Here is a 23,975-nt window from a genome sequence, read left to right on the forward strand (position 1 = left end):
TTATTTCTCCCCACAACAGGGTTACAGAGATTAAAAAATGCCACCAGCAACAACACCACAGTATGCGCCCCCTGATGGAGGATGGGGCTGGGTCGTAGTCTTTGGAGCTTTTATCTCCATTGGATTTTCCTATGCATTCCCTAAAGCCATTACAGTGTTCTTCAAGGAGATACAGGAGATCTTCAATACATCATATAGCCAGATAGCATGGATATCATCAATCATGTTGGCTGTCATGTATGCAGGAGGTACCTGATGAACTTACTTTTTTCTTTTATGTGGCCTTAAAATATTAAGCAATGTTTGTGTTCTGCAATTTTGTAATTCCTGCTATATTTATTTTATTATTATTATTATTATTATTATTATTATTATTATTATTATTGCTACACAGTCAGACAGGTGTGATTGACTGGTTTGTTTTATCCAGACATCGAGTCCTTCCCAAGGACCTGGGATGGCTGAATTTTATCATCAATACTGTTGATTATTATAGATATCGTCGCAGAATATAGGCTATTCCCAGTAAAGCTGCTTTTTGTAATTGGCTGATGGTGATTTCTGTGGCCCCTATGGGGTTGAGGTGCTCTTGAAATTGTTTTGGAATTGCACCTCCTCCTCCTTCTTCTTCTTCTTCTTCTTATTATTATTATTATTATATCCCCTCTTCCTCCAAGGAGCCCTGAGCGGTGTACTACATACTTAAGTTTCTCCTCACAACAACTCTGTGAAGTAGGTTAGGCTGAGAGTGAAGTGACTGGCCCAGAGTCACCCAGCAAGTCTCATGGATGAATGGGGATTTGAACTTGGGTATCCCTGGTCCTAGTCCAGCACTCTAACCGCTACACCACGCTCTCATAATCCCCAAGCAAAGGCTATTGCCGCAGAGAATGCAGGGAGTTGTAGTCAACAACATCTGGGAATCCCTGTTAGAGGGAACACTGCTCCCCATACCACTCCTCCTGAATTGTACCAGCAACTGATAACTATTTTGGTTATCAAAATAGTTATTTTGGTGATATTTTGGTTTAGAACAAAGGTACAATTTTTCTGCATAGTAAAGTAACCTTGGATTATAACTTATATAATAAAATAAGTTAGGTACAATCTAAAAAATCTTCTGAAATCGCATACTAAGGTAAAAAATGAAGTAAAGCACAAGTGAAGATGAAACAGGATAGAAAGGTGTACTGAATCTGTCAGGTCACACTTATTCAACAAGTAACTGAATAGTTGGTATTTTACAGTTAAAATGGTGTGTGGTGATTATGATGTAAAATATACAAGTTTGCTTTACTATTTAGTCCTGTTTGTGACACATATGTGGAAATATTTTGTACCCCCCCGTCAAACAACTCAAGTCAATGTATTTTTTTAGTTGTCATTGATATCCAGACATTTCTAATTGGGTGTTGGAATTCTGATGAGCCGTTTTGTTCGTCCTTTAACCATTCCTATAAAACAAACTGTGATGCCGATGTTTATACAGATCGGAAAAGTTAAGCCATATGTCAATTTTGAAGATCATTATTCTTTTAGAACACTTCATTTTATCTTGCAGTTAGTAATCCAATTTTTTAAACCTATCTATCTAAAATAAATACCAAGTAATTTTGGGATAGGGTTATAGTCAAAGAAGCCAGTGCAGCACAATTAAACTCTGCAAAGTTATCTTGATCTCTTGTTGTAGTCCTATGGCTTTAACATGCTAACAGCAGGTAACCTTACATAAGGTAAACATTCTTTGAAGGCACAACATAGTTTCTTATGAAACAACAGCCTTAAACAATCACTGGCAGGGGATAAAATAGGCAGCAATTAAAGTAATGTTTGTATGAGAGTTATTCCTGTGTATTTTCTATCTCAATGTGATTGTTTGATTTCTAGCATTTGATGTACTGCAGCTTGAAATAAATCAGGAAGCACATAGTGTACCTTGTTTACAGCAAAGCCTAACAGATATATTGAAAATGTTGCGGGCACACTTTGTATCTCTTAATGCTAATTAGGAGAACCTGAAAAACATTTGAGATCTGACACACTCATTATGATTTAGCGCTCTGCCTATTAATCTTCGCAGCAGGGTCGTTGGGTAAGTGAGAGTCTAGGCAGAGGATCTCTGCTTTGGAGGCTTCCAGCCTCCTGAGGTAATTAGCAGGCATCTGTGTTTCAGTAACAAGGTATTAACTTACCTTTCAATGTATGAAAAAAAAATGGAACTAATAAAAGACATCCAGTAAGGAGCTAAAGGAATGTTAATTATGTTTATCACTTACTTCATACTTAGAATAAATGCCATTAAATTATAGCAGGCCATCTGGCAAATCCATATGGTTGCTTGGATTCATGGTTAATTCCAGCAAATAGGTCAATCACAGTGCTCACCCCTTCAAGAAAGCATAGACAAGACATGTTAAATTGCATAAATCAAATTTGGTATTAAATTTCACCCCCAACACACTACAGATCCAACCTTCTGTTTTGATGCAGGTCTTTGATAATTGGAGTTTCCATCTTTTATATATGTTAAAGCAATTGGTATGTTTGGGCTTTGTTTATGCATTAGAAGTTTATTGACTCATGTCATGACTCCTACCAGAGCCAGAGGAGGACAGGGCAGTTGACTGGATTGAATCTTTCTGCAAGGGATTCAAGTAGGCTGCTACCATCCACTTTATTTCAGTGTGGGACCAACCACTCTTTCCACATAAGATTCCTGAGGCAGATTAAAGTGGCAAAACCCTCCCTAGAAGGGCTGAACAGTCCTAGGCCTCCAAAGGTGTGTGACTAAGACAGACCCAAAATGAAAAGTAGCACACTTCACTAACAAGGATTTTATATTATTAATTCTCCAAGACGGACCATGCGTGGGGACATGGTAGAAAGGAGGCAATTGGCTGACAGAGTTTGCAAGCAGAAGCACCTGATTGGGCAGTGGGGATTCCATATGCAGATTGGGAAAAGGAGCCTGTAGAGCAGAAGCACTATGGTGATTGGGCAGTGGGGATTCCATATGCAGATAGGGAGGAGGCACCTGTGGCACCATGGTGATTGGACAGTGAGGATTCTATATGCAGATAGGGAGGAGGAGCCTATGATGGTTAAGGTCAGTTGGAATGCAGCTGTTACTGGTCGGAAGATGTTCTCGATTGTAGAGGAGAGGAATCTATATATATAAAAGGAGAGCAGGCAGGGGTCTGCAAAAAGACAGATCATGAGGGAGGAAAGAGCTCCTTCAGGAGAAGAGGCTGCCGTTGTGTGAATTAGATGAGGAAACAAGATGAACAAGATCTGTTAGGGAGTAGGGATGAGCCCGTACCAGTCCGGAGGCCATTTTGAAGGCCTCCGAACCGGTCCAGACTTGAGGGCGGTCCAGCGGTCCGGCACTGCTGTGGGGGACTCTTTAAGGGCGGGGGATGGTGTACTTACCCCCCCGCCACATTTCCCCTGCCGGCACCTTCGTGTAGTAAAGCTTTTGGGGTGGCAGGATACCTCCCTGCCGCCTCTTCCCCCAGTCATCGGCAAAAGGCTTCACAAAGCCTTTTGCGCGTGTGCACGGCACGTCTCTGTGTCATGTGCGCACGCGCGTTGCAGAGACGTGATGTACGTGCACGACGTGCGCGCACGCAAAAGGCTTTGTGAAGCCTTTTGCCGACGACTGGGGGAAGGGGCAGCAGGGAGGTATCCTGCCACCCCAAAAGCTTTACTACACGAAGGTGCCGGCGGGGGAAACGCGGTTGGGGGGTAAGTATACCCTCCCCCACCCTTAAAGAGCCCCCCACAGCAGTGCCGGACCGCTGGACCGCGGTTCCGTGCACATCCCTATTAGGGAGGAAGGGAGAGAGAGGAAAAAAACATGAAAGGAGGGGGAAGAAAGAGTGGAGAAGGGTGAGTGGAGGAGAGAGAAAGAGAGAAAAAGAATGGAGAGGAAGAGAGAGAGAAGGAAGGCCAAGGGATGGGCCCGAGCCTGTCAGAAGCCTGAGGGGAATGAGCAGCCATGGCAGCACTATCAGCAAGGAAGGGCCCAGTCAACCACTGCTGCTGTTTGGGGCTACGGAGGCCATTGCCAGAGGGAGGCAGGCAGGCAGGCAAGGGATGGGCCCGGGCCTGTCAACGGCCTGAGGGGAACGAGCGGCCATGGTGGCAGCAGCAGCAAGGAAGGGCCCGTTCAACCACTGCTGCTGCTCCTGGAGGGAGGAGCAGGAGTGGGGCTAAGGTGAGGGTGGGGAGGTCTCTGGGGATAGGGGGCTGCAGCTTGGTCAATAGGCAGCAGCAATGCTGCAGCCACAATCAAGAAGGGTGAGGGGGATGGAAGCAACCGGATGGAGGAGCAGGAGCAGGAGTGCAGCTCAGGTGAGGGTGGGGAGATCTCTGAGGTGATGGGAGCAATCAAGTACTAACACACAGATGCTCTAGACCGTGCAAGAGTTCCAGCATTGAAGCGGAGAGAAATAATGGCGGTGGTCAGGATGCAGAGGTGGAGGGCTGGCAGGCGAAGCTCCTCCATCCAGAAGAGGTGGGTGGACGGTGGGCAAAGCCCCATCAGGCAGGAAGAGGAAGCAGTGGCAGGGAGAAATAATGGTGGTGGCGAGGAGGTGGGCAGACAGCAGGCAAAGCCCTACCAGCCGGGAGGAGGAGGTGGGAGGCAGCGGCAGAATGGCCTGGCCCGCCCAATGGGGAGAGCTATGGGAGGAGAGAGCTGTGGGGGGAGAGAGCGAGCGAGCGAGCTGCCGTGGGGAGAGCGAGCGAGTGAGAGCGTTGCAGGGGATGCCACAGGCTCAGTGCACAACTGCACAGATGCTCTGTGTGGGGTCAGCTAGTATTAGATTAAAAGAAAAACAACAGTATGCAGTAATGATAACTGTCTCTTCATAAAGCAGATTGTAAGAGAGAGAGAGCTTTCATTAAACCAGACAACTCAGATGCCAAGCAATACAGTAAAGGAAAATAAGTTCCCTCATGTGTCTAACTGAAATGGTCCTAACTTGTTACACACAGGCTGTGGCCCTCCCATTTTGTCAGCAGCTCTCAGCCAGCTGCTTCCTCAGGGCGCTTATGGGACAGAACTTACCAACAAAACAAAGCTCTCTCTTCTCCAGTAGGTGACTGTGTGTGTTGTTCCCACCCAATCCTCTGGATTGGTCCTCCTGCTTTGAATTTCACTGGCTTTTTTACTTATTTGGAAAGGCCCACCCTTCCAGCAGTTGCTCTAAGTGAGGCCAGCCTTACCCTAAATCCTCCCCATTACTGCAACTAGGCTTCAAAAATGGGTGACTCCTGGCTGGATGGGCGTTGGGCCTGATCCAGCAGGGCTGTTTTTATGTTCTAACGGGGAGTCAAGTACCCTGGATACAGGCTAATCAATAGGTTTTCTCCTGGAAACCATTTTGAGAACTTTTTTGTTGTTGTTGAAAAGAAGTATATAACTATTCTAAACAAATACATATAAACAGTGTAGAAAGTAGGGATGTCACAAGCATTTCAATATGAGCACTGAGAAACATAAGTGCCCTTGCTTCCAAAGGAAATGGATGCCTCATAGGTAGAATTGGGATGAACACAGACCTGATCACAGCCCCCTACAAATAGGTTGTGCAATGCTTGCCTCACACTTGTAAATACATCTGTTTCTCCTTTTCCCCTGCCCCAAGGCCCCCCAGAAGCTAGAGGTGGTGGTGATCAGTTACTGGGAATTCCAGTGTGAGATAAGTAAAAGGATTCAAATCTATCAGTTGCTGGTCCACACTGATAAGCTTACCTTTTCAATATGCTTCTAATAACAGAAATTGCACAATTAAAATCTCCAACACAGGCCCAGTGGAACAGCTTTTCCAATAGACTCTGAACTGGGACTCAAAGTCCCAGCAACTCTAGTGGGAAAAGACGTACTGTTGGGGTCCAACTACCTACCCACTGCCTCCCTCTTCCTGAAGAAAAGTGCTTTACTGAGCAGGAAAGGAGACAGTGGCATGTGTTCCCATAGACATACAGAATACCTTCTCCCTTCATGGATCAGAACTTTGAAACTCAGGTCCCTAGTGGGATACATACTCCCATAGAAATTTCCCCTCTGGTGGTAGTGACTGCTACCACCGCCACTTTCTTCTCTTTCCTAGAAGTACCTTTTTTGCCTTGGGGAAGGGTGAGGTGAGAACACCAGAGGGGAAGATGTCAGCCAAATTTGATATTTCTGTGTGCATTTGAAAACCCCAAGGAATCTTTGGAGTAAGAGCAGCCTGTTCGTGTATCCCTTGGAGAGACTTCACTATATTTCTTGGTTGTGAAGAATTCTCCAATTTTGAAAGAAACAGAATTTAAGTCACCATGGCAACTAACGCTTCAGCCTATGTGAACTGCAAGCTTTTGAACATGTTATAAACCATCAAAATTTATTTTTCTAGAAGCAATCTATCTATTGATCTATTTATCAGATCTTGCTGTAGATATCAGGATATAGTATTATTTCAAATATTTCTTAACTTTTATCTTATTATTATATTTCTTTTGTCTTTCCTTTGAATATGCATTGTCTCGGCTGCCAAAAGGATATTTTAAGACAAGGAAGACTTTCTTTCTAAGGATGCTTATGTAGGGCCATATGACTCCCCTAGCAAAGTTGATACAAAGATTCTCAACTAATGTTGAGTTAGATATTATTCTTAACTAGTATTTTTAAGCCCGTTTTAATAACGGGCGCTAGCTGTCTTTCCCCCCTTTAAGCTTTCTTCATATCTTTTGCCCTTTTTTGTGTGTGTGTCCCTGTCTCTCTTCCTTTCTTTTCTTTCCTTCCTTTTCTTGCTTTCCTTTTCCTTTTTAAAAAAAATATGTTTTATTCTCTACGTTATCTTTTTCTCTCTTCTTTCTATTATGGGCATGTTTGTTGGGGGTTTGTGTGTGTGTGTGTTTTCCTTTTTCTCTTTTTCTATCTTTCCCCCCCACCTTTTTTCTTCACTTTTACCTCTCTTCTTTTTCCTTCCTCTTTGTTTATTTTGTTCTTTTCTTTCCTATCTCTCTCTTCTCTCTTTTTCCTTCTTTATCTCTTTTCTTTTCTCTATTGTTCTGTCTCCCTCCCGCATTCCTTGTTTTGTCTTTTGCTGTCTGTTTTTCTTGTTGTCTCTCTCTCTCTGTCTCTCTCTCTTTTTCTCTCTGTCTTTGTTTTCCTCCACCCTGTTCTAATTTTCCCTTCCCTCTGTGGTTTTTTCCCCCTCTGGGGGACGTTGTTTTTGGGGGGGGTGCTTGTGTGCGACACAGAATGGCTCTGGGCTCTCCAGAATGGCGACCCCCCCCATGATTAAGGGCCAAATCGGCCCATGTAAATGCCGCTGCGGCCACCGCCGCCGCCCGCCCGCCCTCCCAACTGCCGAGTCCTCCTCACCCCCGTGTCCTCATCCCCGGCCGGAGTCAGTTGGGCGATGAAAGTCCTTAATTTGAAGAGGAGCTCGCAAGCAGAGCTCCTCTCTCTGCAAAGCCTCTTCCTGAACTGGCGCTTTGGACGCAAAGGACGCAATAGGCGTCCTTTGCGCCCAAAGCGCCAGTTCGGGCAGAGCCTTTGCACAGAGAGGAGCTCTGTTTGCGAGCTCCTCTCTCCCTATCAAACTAAGGACTTTCATCGCCCGACTGACTCGGGCTGGGGTATGGAGGACTCGGCAGTTGGGAGGGCGAGCGGGTGTTTGTCGTCGGCGACCGCAGCAGCAATTTTGCCCATGGGGCTGGGAGAGGAGGACTCGGGCAGCTGGGAGGGTGGGCGGGTTAAGGGCAATTTCGCCCTGGTTTTCCATCTTTCTGATGTGCCGCCTCTTCACTCTCGGCAGCTGTCCTGGAGCCGCTGCCGCCTCTGTCTCTCTGCGTCCGCCGCAGCCGCTTGGCAGCTCCGCGGCACGGTAAGGCAATGCCGCCCGCGGGTGTTTTGGTGCCGCCGCCGCCTCTGCCTTCCAGTTTCCCCTGCCGGTGCTTCTCCGGCTTCTTCAGGGCGGCCGCTTGTGGCCGTCCAAGATGTCCGCCGGGTGCTGGCGGTCGTGTCTCCCTTGCCCTGTTCTGGGCCTGCGCTTCGCGCAGGTGCAGAACAGGGCAGGGAGGCACGAACACACGCTTGGTGGCCGTCCACGGACGGACACCAAGCGTTTTATTAGAGAGGATGAATGGTATAAAAATGAAACCCAAAACCAGTCTAAAGCGTCTCCTATCTTATCACTTGATCGGTCTAATGACAAGTAGGAAGAAAACCTGTTTTGCTGCATGATTAGATGCCATGCAGACTTCATTTACCAAGACAGCACGCTATTATTGATACTTTGACTTGCTAACTTGGTAATGCAGGAAAAAGAATATGGATTTCGATTATTGAAATATCTGTTTTGTTTAAATCTTCATTTTAAGGGAATTTTTGTGTGTGCAGGGTGTGTATGTGTTAAATAATACCACAAAATTGATTGTTTATTTAGCATATTTATATATCACCTATATATACATCTCTTGGCTTTGTACATAATCCAAATTACAATATTAACACCTGGTCAAGGTTGGTTTAACAGTGAAAATTTACCCCTGCAGGGGTAGTGGACCTGTTAGGATGATCTGCCCAAGAAGGCTGCTGTATCCACTAGGATTCCAAAAAGCCTTGGAGAGTTTTAGTGTTGGTTCTGTCAGTGATTCTGTTGATGTTCTGGAACAAGGAGCTCACCAGGTCAGTAGACACAATTGCTCCTAAGTATCCTCTTCGAACTTCTTCACAGATGGCCCCATGGTATACAGAAGAGTTACAGCAAGGTAATTCAATTTAAGCAAAACACAAATTGGAATGCAATTTGAGAAAACTTCAGCTCAAATTTGACAATACACAGCAAAGAGCCCATTTGAAGGCTTGCAAAGAAGCAATTCTGGTCAGTGCTCATTGTGTCCATGGGTTAACATTCAGCAGAGTTACTCCAGGTTGTGAAGACTTTAATTCATGTTCCTTCTGTTTTAAATCTGCCCCCAGTGACTATATTCTGCTGTAATGCTTTTAATTGGTTCTTTGCAGATAAAATATCTTGTATCCAGGCTGACTTGGACTCCACCATTTCTCAAAATATATTAAGGGTGTGTCCAGCAATCCCTCTTGCAGTATTAGATAGGATCCATTTCCATCTCTGACTCCTGAGGATTTGGACAAACTGCTTGGTATGGTGCAGCCTACCACTTGTTCTTTGGATCCTTGCCCAACATGGCTGCTTCCATCTTGTAAGGGAAATTGTTGGAGGTGGCCTAATTGACGTCATTAATGCTTCATTGAAGGAGGGCAGAATGCATCCTTGTTTGAAGGAGGCAATGGTTAGACCACTTCTTAAGAAGCCTACCTTGGATCCCTCGGTGATGGATAGTTATAAACCAGTCTCCAATCTCCCATGGTTGGGCAAAGGTGATTGAGAGAGTGGTGGCTAATCATCTCCAAGCGATTTTGGAGGAAACGGATTATCTAGAACCATTTCAAACTGGCTATAGAGCAGGCTATAGGTTAAGGCAGCCTTGGTCAGCCTGATGGATGACCTCTACTGGGGAATTGACAGAGAGAGTGTGACTCTACTTGTTTTTTGAGATCTCTCGGTGGCTTTGGATACCATCAACCATGGTATCCTTCTGGATCACCTAGGGGAGTTGGGGATAGGAGGCACTGCTTTGCATGGTTACGCTCCTATATCTTGGGTAGATTCCAGATGGAGACGCTTAGTAACAGCTGCTCTTACAAACAGGAATTTTTGTATGGAGTCCCTCAGGGCTCCATTCTGTCACCAATGCTTTTTAATATCTACATGATAATACTGGGTGAGGTCATCAGGATTTGGTGCAGGGTACAATCAGTAAGCCAATGACATCCAAATCTATTTCTCCATATCATCATCATCATCATCATCATCATCATCATCATCATCATCATCATCATCTAATGGTATTGATTCCTTAAATGCCTGCCTACAAGCAGTAATGGGCTGGATGAGGGATAACATATTGAAGCTGGATCCAAGCAAGGCGGCTGTGCTCATTATGAGGGATAGAAATTTGAGAGATGGCATAGATCTTCCTGTTCTGGATGGGGTTACACTCCTCCAGAAGGAACAGATACACAGTTTGAGGGTGCTCTTAGATCTAGGCCTCACCCTGGTATCTCAAGTGGAGGATATGGCTAGGAGCGCATTTTATCAGCTTTGGCTGATTCAACAGCTGGGTCCATTTCTTGAAGAGAATGATCCCAAAACAGTGGTGCACTCATTGGTATCAACCCATTGGTATCCTCCAGGTTTGACTATTGCAATGCACTCTACATAAGGCTGCCTTTGTATATAGTTGGGAAACCAGTTAGTTCAAAATGTGGCAGCCAGATTAATCTCTAGGGTAACCCAGAGAGATCATATCATGCCTGTACTTAAACAGCTGCACTGGCTGCTAATACATTTCTGGGCAAAATACAAGGTGTTGGTTATTACTTTTAAAACCATCAATGGCTTAGGTCCAGTTTGCCTTAGAGAACTCCTTCTGTATGATCCCCATCACATGTTGAAATGATCTGAAGGGGTCTGTCTCCAGCTGCCACCAGTGCATCTGGTGGCAACTAAGAACCAGGCTTTCTCTGTAGCTGTTCCTGGGTTTTAAAGTGCATTCCCCGGAGAAGTTTGTGCTTTAGAAACATTACTGGTCTTTAAGAGAGCCCTTCAAACCAAATTCTTGGTCTGGCCTTCCAGGGTTTTTAAATGGTTTAAGTTCTTTTGACTGTTTTAAACTGTGTTTGAATTGTTTAGATTTTATATGGTTTTAAGTTTTATTTTTAAATGATTATTTTTGGTTTTGGTTTTGTAAACCTCTCAGAGATTGTTGGATGGGGCAGTATAGAAATGTAATATTAAATAAATAACAAAAACAGTTTCTCACAATAAAAACAATTTTTAAAAATTCACAGAGTGAACCTATTAAAAAAAATCACATAATAAAAACAAACAGTTAAAAATTAATTTTAATTAAAAGCTTGATTTAAAACAGGTGTGTCTTAAGGGACCTTTAAAAGCAGAGATGGAGAAGCTCTTCTTTTGACAGGGAGTGCATTCCAAAGCCCGGGGTCAGCCACAGAGAAGTCATGTCCCCAAGTTGCCTCCAGACAAGCCAGTGGCAACCATAACCAGACCTCCCCAGGTGATCTTAATAGGTTCATGACAAAGAAGGTGATTTCTCAAGTACCCTAGACCTAAACCATTCAGAGCTTTATGGGTAATGACCAGTACTTTGTATTTTGCTCGGAAACATATCCACAGCCAGACCAATTATTTCAGAATTGGTGTTATATGGTCCCTTCGTGTTGTCCTAGAGACCAGCCTGGCTGCCGCATTCTGTACCAGTTGCAGTTTAGTGGCGGGGGGGAGGGGGATAGTAGTATTTAAAAAAATGTGTGCCCATAAAAAGGCTGCAGTTGGAGCCCTGGCGTTGGTCCAGATATGTCATGTGCAGCCAGTTTCAGCAAAGCCCAAGTTGATGCTTGAAGACACACATTTGCATCCGCATTGCAACAAGTATGGAAATGCAAAGTACAAGTCCCAACATGTAGTTTGAATGGAATTCTCATTAGATACAACTGATGTATGTCTGGATATGCAGACCGTGTACACATGCAGCCACTGATCCAGAAAGGAAATCACAGAACAGAAGTTTCTTCCATATGTAGATCCTTTTTGCTGCAGTGAGAAATCTGTTTTCTTTTGAACTTTTTATTGTTGTAATGATAGTGTTCACATCTTGAGCATCCTGTAACTGAAATGTACTGGGGATCTTTGCTTTCTTAAAAAACTCCAATAGTAATAATCAGAAAAAACAACTTTGAAGCAAGGTAGCTCAAACTGGTAGGATAAATTATATTGGGGATTTTGTAGGTGTGAATTACTCTGCTTAAAATTTGTGATATCTGGGACTAATTGTCTGTTAACTCGGATATTCTTTGAATCCATTGCAGATAGTTTTGAACCTCAGCTTTGTGATGTGCTCAGACCTCCCAGTTGACTCTCTATTGATTTTTATTGCAATGGAAATAGAGGGATTTCAACTTCTGACAAAAGTAAATTTTGGGACCTCATCCAATAACATGCTGCATTAAAATGCATTTCCCCCAATTAATTAGATAGACTTTGTACCACTTTTTCCCTGAAGAAAGCTGTAGCATCATTCTAAGTAAACAAAAGTGATGTAAAAATCAGTTGGATCCTTCTACGTGGGAGCTGCTGCATTGACTCAGCTCTGTTGCTGTTTCCAGCTCAGGATTATATTGTATGAAATCCACACTCTTGTTGCACAGCTATAGCATCTGTTATCTATGAACAAATTTCCCTTGCAGTTGCAGGTTTTATATATTTTAAAGGAGTCATGTCTCTAATCCTCATGATCTACAACAAATGAATAGTGTACAGTGACAGCTAAGGAACTAAAGAGAGATTGGGGCAAGGCTTCAAGTAATGGGAGCAAGAGCCTTCATTGTCTTTCCCCCTGCCACAGCTTTGTACCCTTCTGTCATTCCTTATATTTAGCCACCTCAGTTACTGCTATAAAATCCCAAATACTTTGATAGCCTAGTTGGTAGCCTAAATTTTTGCAAATGGAACCTCCATATTCAGAGGCAGTATACTTATTATTAACAGATGCTTGTAACAAACAAGGAAATATATCTCCATTACACCCAACTTGTAAGATTCCAGGAGCATCTGGAATAAATTAGTAATAATAAATTGTACAAGAAGAGAAAATACAGGGTGATTTGGGGGGTGGTTTTTGTTTTTTGCATATTTTATGTATTCAAACTGTAAAAGTTTGTAAACTTCACTTACTCAGATGCATGATAGACAGTGCCCTTGTGACACTATATAGCACATTACGATGGAAACAATTATAGAACTCTCTGAAGCTATCCCTATGAGCAGCCTAACCAAGGCTAGGGCAACCCGGTCTGGGTTAAGCGTCTAATGTGGAACACCAGGATTGAGGCCGTCCCTGGCACTGCCACACAGCCTAATCAGACTTTTTACTCCAACCTTTAGCCAGAGAAGGGTGCAAGTGTGCCCTTGACCCCAGCGCGGGGGACATGTGTGGTCCATATTAAAAGCCAGTACAAGGGAGGTATTCTGTTAATGATGCTGGGGACAACTAATTGAAGAACTCTCTCTTATGTCCTGCTTATAGGCATCTGGATGGCCACTGTTCGAGACAGAATGCTGACCTAGATGGCTTGATCCAACAAACTAATTAAGATGTTCTTAGGGATATTACTGTGATGATGAAGTGGCCAGTAGCACACACTGCAGAAATGACATTTGCAAAATAAATTGAGCACAAACACCAGATGTCTGCCTTTTTAAACTTTTGCACAGTATTAACTAGACTCTGGCAATTGTTTCCTAACACATCAGTAGTCACTCTCGGTTTTGAGAGTTTTGAGAAAACAAAATGGACAACAATTGTAAAACAGCTTGGAGTGACCTTTGTGTCCTTTGCTGTGAGGGACAAAGCTTTATTTTCTATTACAATATGCACAGCAGCACTGAATTTGAAAAAAACCTCATTTAGTGTGTCCTTGAAAACATAACTTTGCAAGTTCCAAATGCCTCACGGGCATCAGGGAATACTTCACATTTCGATGTTTTTACACACATTTCCAATGATGTTGAGCTAATTTGAGATCTACAGATAGAGTACAGGGAGCCATAATGAGGTGACCAAGAAGCAAGAATTTTGACTTCTGCTAACAAGCCAAGACCAAAGCCCCACAAGAAGTCTAATAGCATTGCTAAAGAAAAAAAATATTAAAAAAAAAAAAATCCTGCAGGATTATTCAATAAAAGCAGGTAGAACTAAAAATCCTTCAACTGAACCCGGAATATCCTTTCAAAACTGTTTTTAAATTATATTTTAATTGCCATTTTGTAAAACTTAAAATTCATAAAGATAAAGACAGCAAATAAATCTATATATAAATACAGTGATATCATATTGTAAGGACGACTTTCCAAAATGTATAATGATAATTTATGACATGATAAACATCTTGATAAGATAATACTTCTGTTTTCTAGAATGTGAAATCCTGAAATTACAAGACTCATGCCAACAGGTTCAATAATAAATTTTGCAAAAAAGCAATACATGTTTCTTAATAAACAAAATATCTTTTGAAAGGAACTGTACACAATATGCTGGAAAAGGACAATTTATTATGGATGCTTAAACATATTTCTGTAAGTTTTATTTTAAATATTGGCTATGATAGACTTTTATTTTACTTAATGAAGCTAACCTGTTTTCTTTGTTTTAGTTGAATGTGCAGCAAAGTCATATTTTCTCTTCAAAGTTCCACTATTTTCATTGGGACTTCTATCAAGTTGTGCATAAGATGGTCAACTTGTCACCACTAACTTCAATAACGTACTATATTGGGGACAGTATGGAAACTAGTTCATCAGAGGGGATACTGCTAAGAGAGGATTAGTAATAATGATCAGTGGCCAACATTCCATGCTGTGTCACACTACTTCAATTGTTTCCAATACAAGTATTGCCGCAGAAGTGCCCACATGCTGTTTTAGGTCATTGTGCAACTTTCAACCTCTGTAACGCCACAGGGCTGCCTTTCACATTGCACAGCAGCCCCAGCAGGTCACTAAGAGTGTGAAATGTCAGCCAATAGAATTATTCCACATTCGTTGTAGAAATTTGTTTTGGAAAGTCCTAAAACTAAATCAATGGCAACAAAAAATGCTATCAAAGGTACTGAAAAGGTACTGTGTTCTATGCAGAGTGTGAGGCATACCCTATGAAGAGAAAGGAGGAATTCTGTCTATGCCATATTTTGAATTTACTGTAGTAGTCCCACCATGCAGCCTTGAATATTGACAGGTAAGGGTATACATAAAAGCTTCTACTGGCTTTCATACTTCATGCCTAACTGAGATGACAGGAACCTGAAACTGTGAAAGGAAACCTGGACAGCGTTTTGGCATGCCAAAATATGTGACGTATTCCATATGTATCACAAGTCCCAGGCTTTCTCTACATCTGCTGTGTGGACAGATGGGAGATCCACCTAGGCTGTTATAACTTTATCCTATACACCCATGTCCTTCACAACCTATGATACTATGAGCAGATTTTCACTATCCATTTGTTTCTGAAAGTCAGGAAGTGGAGACATATACATTCCTGTGAATCCTGGCTGAAGTGATCGTGTGCCGCATAAAAACTGACCAGATCTAAGCTTGGTGCAGTGCTGAGCTGATATTTAACCATGATTTTGAATCTTAGCTCTTATCTACATTGGTTTAATGTCAACTAGGCACATCAAGCAGAGAGCCACTTGATTTATGTGGCACACAATCACTCCAGCTGAGATTAATGGGGAAACATGTGCCTCTGCTTCCTGACTTTCGGTGGGAAATGGATCGTGAGAATCCACCCCTTTTGGCTGATTGTGTAACATAAAGTTTGAATGTTTGAACATTTATTGGCTTATAAAAGCAATGTAATGGATATAGTATAAAGAAAACTGAATTCTAACTTTGTTCTGTTTATCATGTTTGTCAGCATAATATAAATTCCCCACACATCCCCCCCAGTAAACTGTCTTCAGTTTAAAATGTTTAGTGGGGTTCTTTTTTTCTCCAAGCAGCTGCATGCCATAGCCATATAACTTGGTTGGTTTCTGTAGATACTTAAATTCCTGAAACGAAAACTGTTACCAGCATATTTGTGCCAAAATAAGTGCCCGAGATCTTGAACTATCAACAGGACGTATTTGGAAGGAAGTTCTGTTGATATTGGTGATGCTTGGAAAGTAAGGCACAATAAAATTTATAGGGACTAAAATATGTTGCCAAAGTATAGGTTAGAGTTCAGATTAATATGACAAAATTAGTACCTAGTATGCTGTTGCAGTGCCAGTAGATTCCTCAACTGGCAAAGAATTCCCTTTCCATGCAAATCTTACAGCAAAACCTTCAGAGTCTATACTCCACATTGAAAAACTGTATGATCCTATAACTCTATTGCCAGCCCTCTAAATCCTCCCTATCTGTGCACTTTATTCCTACCAATAGTGCACAGATCTTCCTGTCCCTAGGCCCTACTGGAAGTATGACCTCTGTTCTATTTTCTTCTAAGGTCTCATTTCTTCTGTTCTGTGCCACCACACATTGTTTCATCGGGTCCTGCTTGACATCTCATAACCTGACTTTATTTGCCAGCTACCCAAGCACTGCTGTCTTTCTCCATAGTGCAAACCCTTCCTGACTGTGAGTGCTATAAAAATTCAAGTTTAGCTCCTCCTCTTTCCTTAGCTTCTGCCTTTTATGTTCGACCATCAATGGTAAAAGATCCAGCAGTCAAGAAATATGCCGCAGACTAGCACTTGGTAGGGCTGCAATGAAGGCCTTAGAAAGTATATTTAGATGCTGTGAAATGTCTATACCTGCAAAGATTAGAATCGTTCGGACAACGGTTTCCCCCGTTACACTCTATGGATGTGAAAGCTAGGCTTTGAAAAAGCAAGGTAGAAAAAAGTATTGATGCTTTTGAACTTTGGTGCTGGAGAAGACTTTGAGGATATGATGGACAGCCAGGAAAACAAACAAATGGAAGATAGAACAAATCAATTCAGAATTTTCACTCAAGTTGCAAATGACCAGGCTCAAACTATCATACTTCAGACACATTATGTGAAAACTCAGTTCCCTTGAGAAGTACATAATGCTGGGGAAAATTGAAGGAAAGAGAAGAGGACGACTAGCAGCAAAGTGGATGGACTCGATTACGAGAGTAATGAATGTACCACTGAGAGACCTTAAAGGCCAAGTTGAAGACAGATCATCCTGGAGAGAATCTATCTATGTGGTCACTAAGAGTAGACACCAACTTGACAGCACTTAATCAATCAATCAGTCTTTCTTTCCATAGCCCTGCTTTCCTCCTTTACCCCCTACACTTTTTCTTCAGTCTTCTTCCCTTCTTTCAGGTTCTCCTCCTCCTTAGAACCATGACTATACAAAACCTTGTAGGGTTTCAGAGAAAGTATACTGATAAACAAATGACCCCCATAAACACTGATATATGTTCTATACCTATGTTTATCTATATTCATTTTAATCCAAGATAGGTAACATAAGATCCTAAAAGTGATCTGAAAAAAACTGTATAAATCTAGACAAAATGTCCCAGTGGGAGTGCTAAGCTTCAAGGGAGCTCATAAGCTTCTGTATATGATCTGTGGAATGAACTGTTACGCATGTTGCTTGTACTCCCATGGTATGGCACAGCACAAGGAGGTACTTAGACCATTTGATGTCCTGAGCCAAATGTGTTTTGACCATAGCTCAGTATTCATCAGTAGCATTAATAGTGATGAATCACACTCCTCTTAATGCCATTGACGAAGATTGCGCATGTAGTGATTTTAAGATTCAGCACTTGGGTCTACTTCAAAACAGATCTGTAGCTGTGAATCTCTGTTTTGATCTGTCTACATACCTGTTTTGAAGTAGACCCAGATACTAAACTGATAATAGTCCCTTCCCTCAGAGCACTAAAAAAAGACACCCAGAATGAAGCTATTAATGAAGGTAAGTAGAATCATGATTTTATGAAAATGAGCTCAACAGTTATCCTCAGTGAAACCTCCAAGTGTTATACTGGAGCTTAAGTTCATTTATTAACAGGCTTATCCTATTCTGTGATGTAGTTGTGATAGGATAAGCTTGTTTGCCACAGGGGCGTAACGATAGGGGGGGCAGGCAGGGCACGTGCCCTGGGCGCCACTTTGGTGGGTCACGTGGGGGGGGCGCCAAAAAGTGCCACGACCCCCCAATCCCCCCCTTCCCCACAAAAAAATTTTTTTCAGGCTCGCGCCACGCAGCCGCCACTACCTGCGCCCTGGCAGTGATTGACAAGTCAGATTGTGCGCCCGCCCACCCGCCACTGCTAACATGTTTGGCTGCTGGTTGGTCTGATTTATTTTGTGGCTCTGCTAACAGAGCATTCTTAAATGCCACCTAGTGAGCTGTATGTTTTGTTGGTGCTTAAATTTTTTTAAAAAAATCTATCGGTGGCTGCTGCTGAAGAGGGGGCATTATCCAGCCAAAAAACGTCCAACTAAAACTTCGGTAAGGTTTCCTCTCTATTGTCAGTTGTGTACGCCTGCCCTCCTGCCTTCGACCCAAGAGACAAATGGAAACCTGCGCCTCTTGATTTCGCCCGACTGAGCTCTCTCTCACACGTTCTGGGAGACGGGGATGGCAATCGCGAGGTGCGCGGGGATGGAGGAGTAGTAGTGGTGGTGGCGTGAGTGTGGGGGACGGGGCGATGGGAACCCGGATATCGCACATGTGCGAAAGCGCGTCGCTGGATTTGGCGGTGGCTGGAGAAACGACCCTGTTCTCATCATCGCTCGGTTGGCGCCTTCCTCTCTTCTGGTGGCGCCTGAGGCCTTTGCGCGCGCAGAGCCGCACCGCCCGCCCCCGCCCCTCCCTCGTTCCGGGCTGCTGAGGGGGCGGGAAGTTGAAGCAAGAGAGGAGGAGGAGAAGGGACAGCGGCGCTCAGGCCCCTCACGGGCAGGCCGCGGTGGGGGCGGCGGCGGCACAGCTCTGGACGGGGTCCCGGCCGAGGCCCATGTGATGCCCCCCTCAGCCTGTCTCCCCTCGTTCCCTCTCTGAGCACTGGCGGCCTGTCTCCTCCCACCCCCGCCGTGCTTCGGGACTGTTGCTGGATTAAGCTGCCTTCTTAGTGGGGAGCGGGGAGTTAGTTGTGGTGGGAAACCACCCAGAGGGGGTAGCAGCGTTAGTCGGCTGCAGCTGCGGGGAGAAAGCCATTTTAATGCGCAGGTCTCCTCGGAAGTAAGTCCTGTGGGTTTTGCTCCCTGGGAGCTGCGTCCAGGGTTTCAGCCTTATGGTGGCCCAGCGCTTTTTCCCTGCATCTGGCCAGCTGGGGTCTAATCTGTGGACGCGGCAAATCGGCTCCTTCTTAAGCAGTGCAAGGTTCCTAGGAAGGCAGTGTCCTAGCTGCTTTAGTTGGTGGCAGCAAATACATACATACATACCGAAAGAAAGAAAGAAGTTTGTGCTGCCTCAAAGGCTTTACTAGTGTTCTTGGATGAGAGTCCCAGTTGTTTAGATGCACGAAAGCTTTTGGCATAATAAAATCTGTTGCAGAGCAACCCTATGAATGTTTACTTGGAAGTGAGTCTCCTTGTGTTCAGCGGGGCTTTCTCCCATGGAAGAGTGCATGGTTTTCAGGGGTAGTCTTTCAGAGGCTGGGCCCATAGGACTCTTTGTTCTTTTTGCTGCAACACGCTAACATGGTTGCCCCTGTGAAATTCATTACTCCTACTACTAACCGTCTTGTGGGATCTTTAACAGATTTATTGTGGCACGGAGTTTTTGTGCAGCTGACAAAGTGGGCTCTTGTCCATGAAAGCTCACGCTACCGTAAATCTGTTAGTCTTTAAGGTGCTACATGCTGCTTTATGAGTAGTATCCATAGTAATAATGAAGCTTCTCCAGCAGTGTAAGGGGACGGTTGGTTTTGTGCTATTATAATAATGTGCTTGGATAGCAGTGGTAGTCTTGTGTTATGATTTTCAAAGAATGCATTCAGATAACTGATTTTGAATACTGCATAAGCTGTTGTAGGGTTCTATGTCAATTTTTTGCCATCTGAAGTAGTAAATACTTCTGAAGAAGTAGTTTGCAACCTTAACTTATGCTACATTGAAAATAAGTGCTACCAAATTCATACTTTAAAATTTGATTGTAATGTGCCTCTGGATATATCCCCTTTTCCTCTGGAAAGTAAACAATAGGGAAGGTGATTTAAGTGTCCAAAGAAGTGGCATGTTTCATGGGCTAGAGGATAACTTTATAAAGTATTTTGTGTTGTGCTGGAAGTAGCATCCTAAACATATTTGTAAATCAGTGCTAGTAAGTGAAAAACATTTTGTTCAATGAAACTGTGTGATATTATACTTGACACCTGAGAACTGAAACCTGAAAGATGCGTGTCAGATGTTTGGGCGGCGGGGGGGGGGCACAATTTCAGTGCTTGCCCTAGGCGCCATTTTCCTTAGTTACACCTCTGGTTTGCCAATAGCTTCTGTAGGCAAACTGTCCAGATTTGGTACTCTTCTTCTCTTGTTTCAAATGCAATGAATAATCCTCAGCTATCACAAGGCTCCATTTGTTTCAGTAACACACTGTGGGCCTTAGGGTGGGGCTCAAGGTACTTGTGGCAGCCTTGCCTGATCTGCACTCTACTTGCCCCAAAGACCGTCTGCTGCCATCACTAATGACACAGTTTGTTGCTTTGGTAAAGGGGTCTTCTTGTGCTGTCTTAAAATGCTGAGTCTGATCTAAGCTTCTTACAGGATGTACAGCAGATTATAGGAACTCCCCCCCCCTTCTTTGCAGATCTATTGTGCAATGTTTATGCCAACCATAATGGCATGTCTCTAGATCTATGGGGAAATTCCCCCACACATTAGTTTCATGTTAGAACACTTTGAGGCTATTCCCACGATCATCGGGCTAGGGGAGCCCAGTGGCCTCCAAGCAGTTAACCCGCTAAAGTAACCCTGCCCTAAAACCAGGTTTGAGGAGTGTGCGTGCCACAAACCCAGTTTTTTGAATCGTGTGTTGCCACAGGCAGCTCCAAGCTGCGGCAGCTCATGAGTAGACCCCCAACCAGGTGGCTTAAAAGCAGCCTCCCAGCTCAAGGGTCTCTCCAGCATGCCCTGTGCCCTCCGCAGGGCATGTTGGAGCTTCCGGGAGCCACACGGCCCCTGATCCTCCCAGCCCCCGCCGGCTCTGTAATGGAGCCACAGTCGTGTGGGCAGCCACTTCTGCCGCCCGGAGCAGACTGCCTGCTCAAGAAGAGCCACTCCAGGCTCTTCTCACTGATCGTGAGAAGAATCTCCCTATGTTCTAAACTTGTTTGGCCTAATATTCAGGTTCAAAAACATTTTCTGAACAAAATCTGCATTTCAGTTTTTGTTCTAAAATGTTCAGCACAATATTGCAACCTCTTTGTTTGCTCTTTGCCAAAATCTTTATTTCCCCCTGGTTTATATTTTTGTGGCCAAACATGAAGCATTTGCCCTAAATATTCAAATTGTTAAGCTAGGTTCTTACTGACAGCCAGATCTTGTATTAGCAAGATGTAATAAGCTTGGAAGTATTTTTATGGTGAGAAGGCATGTTTTATTCATCTAATTTAAGCAGTCCTTGCAAGTGTTACCTTCTAGGTATAAAAACAGCCTCAAGTGCTATTAACATTTTCCCCATTTTCTTACAATACAACTGTAAACTCTGATTCACAGACTTCAGAGATTCACATTTGTAGAGTATCTTGACTACCAGAAACAGAAACCAATGAGCTTGTTCTTTGATATTCAAAATGGTTGTGTTCCGGCAGCCTAGTCAGACACTACATTGTGTACAGATGTCTTGTACAAATATGCATGTTATTGTACATGATTGTACCTGCATTTATTTTAAAAGTGAACCTGAGTACAGGTCCACTCAAATACAGGATACAGGTAGGAAGTAAACTGTTGTATGTGCATTTAACATAATGTGTGAATAATTGCTATGCATATGAATTCATACATGCATCTATGTGCATTGTTAATAGGAACTGTTCCTTATTTAAGATCTAAGCCCTTTAAAGCAGCGCTGCTCAACTTCAGCCTTCCAACTGTTTTTGGACTATAGCTCCCATAATTCACAACCACAGTGGTCAATAGACAGGGATTATGGGAATTGTAGACCAACATCTGCAGGAGAACTGAAGTTGAGCAGCCCTACTTGAGAGAGAGAGAGAGAGAGAGAGAGAGAGAGAGAGAGAGAGAGAGACTGTCTCAAAATGAGCCTGTTCTCCCCCACAAGTTTTAGCCTCCCTCCCACTGCCTGCAGGGGCAAGGGTGGAGTTTTGCCTCCAGAGATTCATGGGAATTGTAGTTCTTACCACAATGCAGTCAGTTCTCTGGCCCACAGGGATGAAGACTGCTTTCTAGTGCCTGGAATGTGAAGTGGCCCTTTTGTCATAGTGTGCACTAGGCCAAAAAAAGGCCAGAGGAACCCCAAAGCCAAAAAGGGAACAAAATAAGGCTGTTCTCATGAGCAGCCAAGACTGGGCTAAGGCAATGAATCCCAAGCTTGGCTGCCCATGAGAACCACTGGAATCCATGTGGATATTGGGGCTGTAGTGGTAGCAAACATGCCTACGGAGTCAGGCACCCTTAACTCAGGCTAACTGAGTTTTCGCCAAAAGAGAAAATGTGTCCAAAGATGCATCCAAATGTGTCCAAAGGAGAAAATAACCTATGAAATTAAATTGACCAGGTAGAATGGCTCATAGACGAACCGTGATATAACAGTTGCCTTGAGTTGCCTTTTTGTAAAAAAAAAGGCAGAATATAATTTTTGTTTTAAATAAATATGACCAACTGTCATAAAACAAATGTGACCAACATATGAGAAACCACCCAGAGACTTGTGTTTGGGGCAGTATACAAATATGTTAAATAAAAATAAATAAATATGGCCAACAGCCCAAGAAAGACCTTCTCTCAATGACAGACAGAAAACGTACAAAAGGACAAGCAGTTGTGCAGCCTGAACCTGTGTAGACTTACTCTAAAGTAAATTCCACCAGGCACTGGCAGAGGAAGCCAGCTGGCAGCCTGTGTTCCTCCCACAGGTGGCCCCCCGCCACAACCCCTGAGCCTCACATCAGATGCAGGAGGTGTGGCTGGTGCCATGCGTGGCCCCTGAATGGCGGCGACCCGGGTTCTTTGAGGTGAGGGTTCATGTCCTCTCCTCACTTCTTGCCTGTGGGTCTTTCAGAGTCATCTGGTGGGCCACTGTGCAAAACAGGATTATGGACTAGATAGGCCTTGGGCCTGATCCAGCAGGGCTGTTCTTATGTGCTTGCTTGCTTTCTTTTAATGGAAACCTTAAACAAAAGACCAGGAATTTTGTGGAACAATATGTCAGGGCTGGGGCAAAGATTAATGGTACTCATAGGAGCTGAGGTGGAGGGAAGCTTTCTTTGTGGGGTGCTCAGGATAGATTGCCCCAGTTACCCCCTGCCTTTGGGCAGCCTTTTATTCCACTATCAGAGATAGCCCCAGCCTCAAGGACCAAAGTTTGCACTGGGTCAAATCTGGACTGCACTGGGCTTTTGGCATGGTGTGCTCACTGTCCAATGGTGCCTGGCTGCCTGGGAAAGCAGGCAGATGTTCTACCTTCAGCAGCGCCACTTTAGCTGCAAGAAGCAGAGCTGCAGGAGGGAAATTACTCTTGTTCAGGTGGCAATGAGCATGGAAAATTTAAAATTGCACTGCAGTTCTGAGGAGCATCTGCTTCTGCCCACCACCCACACCTGGTAAGAAAGGGGCAAATGGGAAGGCTTGCTGGGCAGTGGTGAACGGCAGTGGACACTGCAGGGGTTTTAGGATAACTTAGGTGGCCCTCACATTGGCCCATATCGCCACCCCTGCCCATTGTAGTCACATGATTGTAGGCTTTTGTGTCACAAATTAGATGCCACATTAAATGTTTGATTAAGCTTTAAAAACATCAGTTGTTTTTTTAATGATTTGTGAGAGGGTGCTCTGAACTGAGACTGTGGCACAGAAAGCGAGGGTTAATCCTTTCACTGCCATGCAAATCTAGATTGGATTCCTGAAGCTGCATTTTTACCCACAGCAGCAAGCTTTGGGTGGCCAATGCAGATTCCCCTTGGGTGTTGGTTTTTTTCAAAGCCAAAAGACAACACTGCATTTAATGTCAAGCCAGTTTTGCCCCTGGAGCGCCCTGCTTCGCTTTAAGCTTTGTCCCATTGGGAAGGCCAATAATTCCTGCAGAGTTTTCCGCAGAACAGTGGATGGATCTCCTGGGCCCACTATCATTATCTGCAGTTGCACAAAAGAG

At 43.9% G+C, this 23,975-nt stretch overlaps 1 protein-coding gene across 7 annotated transcripts in view; it reads left to right on the plus strand.

Annotated features, from left to right (window-relative positions):
* The window catches only part of SLC16A7 (solute carrier family 16 member 7), a 156,708-nt gene that overhangs the window by 96,850 nt on the left and 35,883 nt on the right, over positions 1–23,975 (plus strand). For all 7 annotated transcript variants that reach the window (XM_053254289.1, XM_053254295.1, XM_053254290.1 and 4 more), the window contains one exon: positions 20–248. In XM_053254289.1, the coding sequence (XP_053110264.1) occupies positions 38–248 (211 nt within the window). In that variant the 5' untranslated portion in view covers positions 20–37. The remainder of the gene's footprint in view (positions 1–19; positions 249–23,975) is intronic.

The sequence above is a fragment of the Hemicordylus capensis genome, chromosome 5, assembly GCF_027244095.1.
Source record: "Hemicordylus capensis ecotype Gifberg chromosome 5, rHemCap1.1.pri, whole genome shotgun sequence".
In the NCBI taxonomy this organism is placed as follows: Eukaryota; Metazoa; Chordata; class Lepidosauria; order Squamata; family Cordylidae; genus Hemicordylus; species Hemicordylus capensis.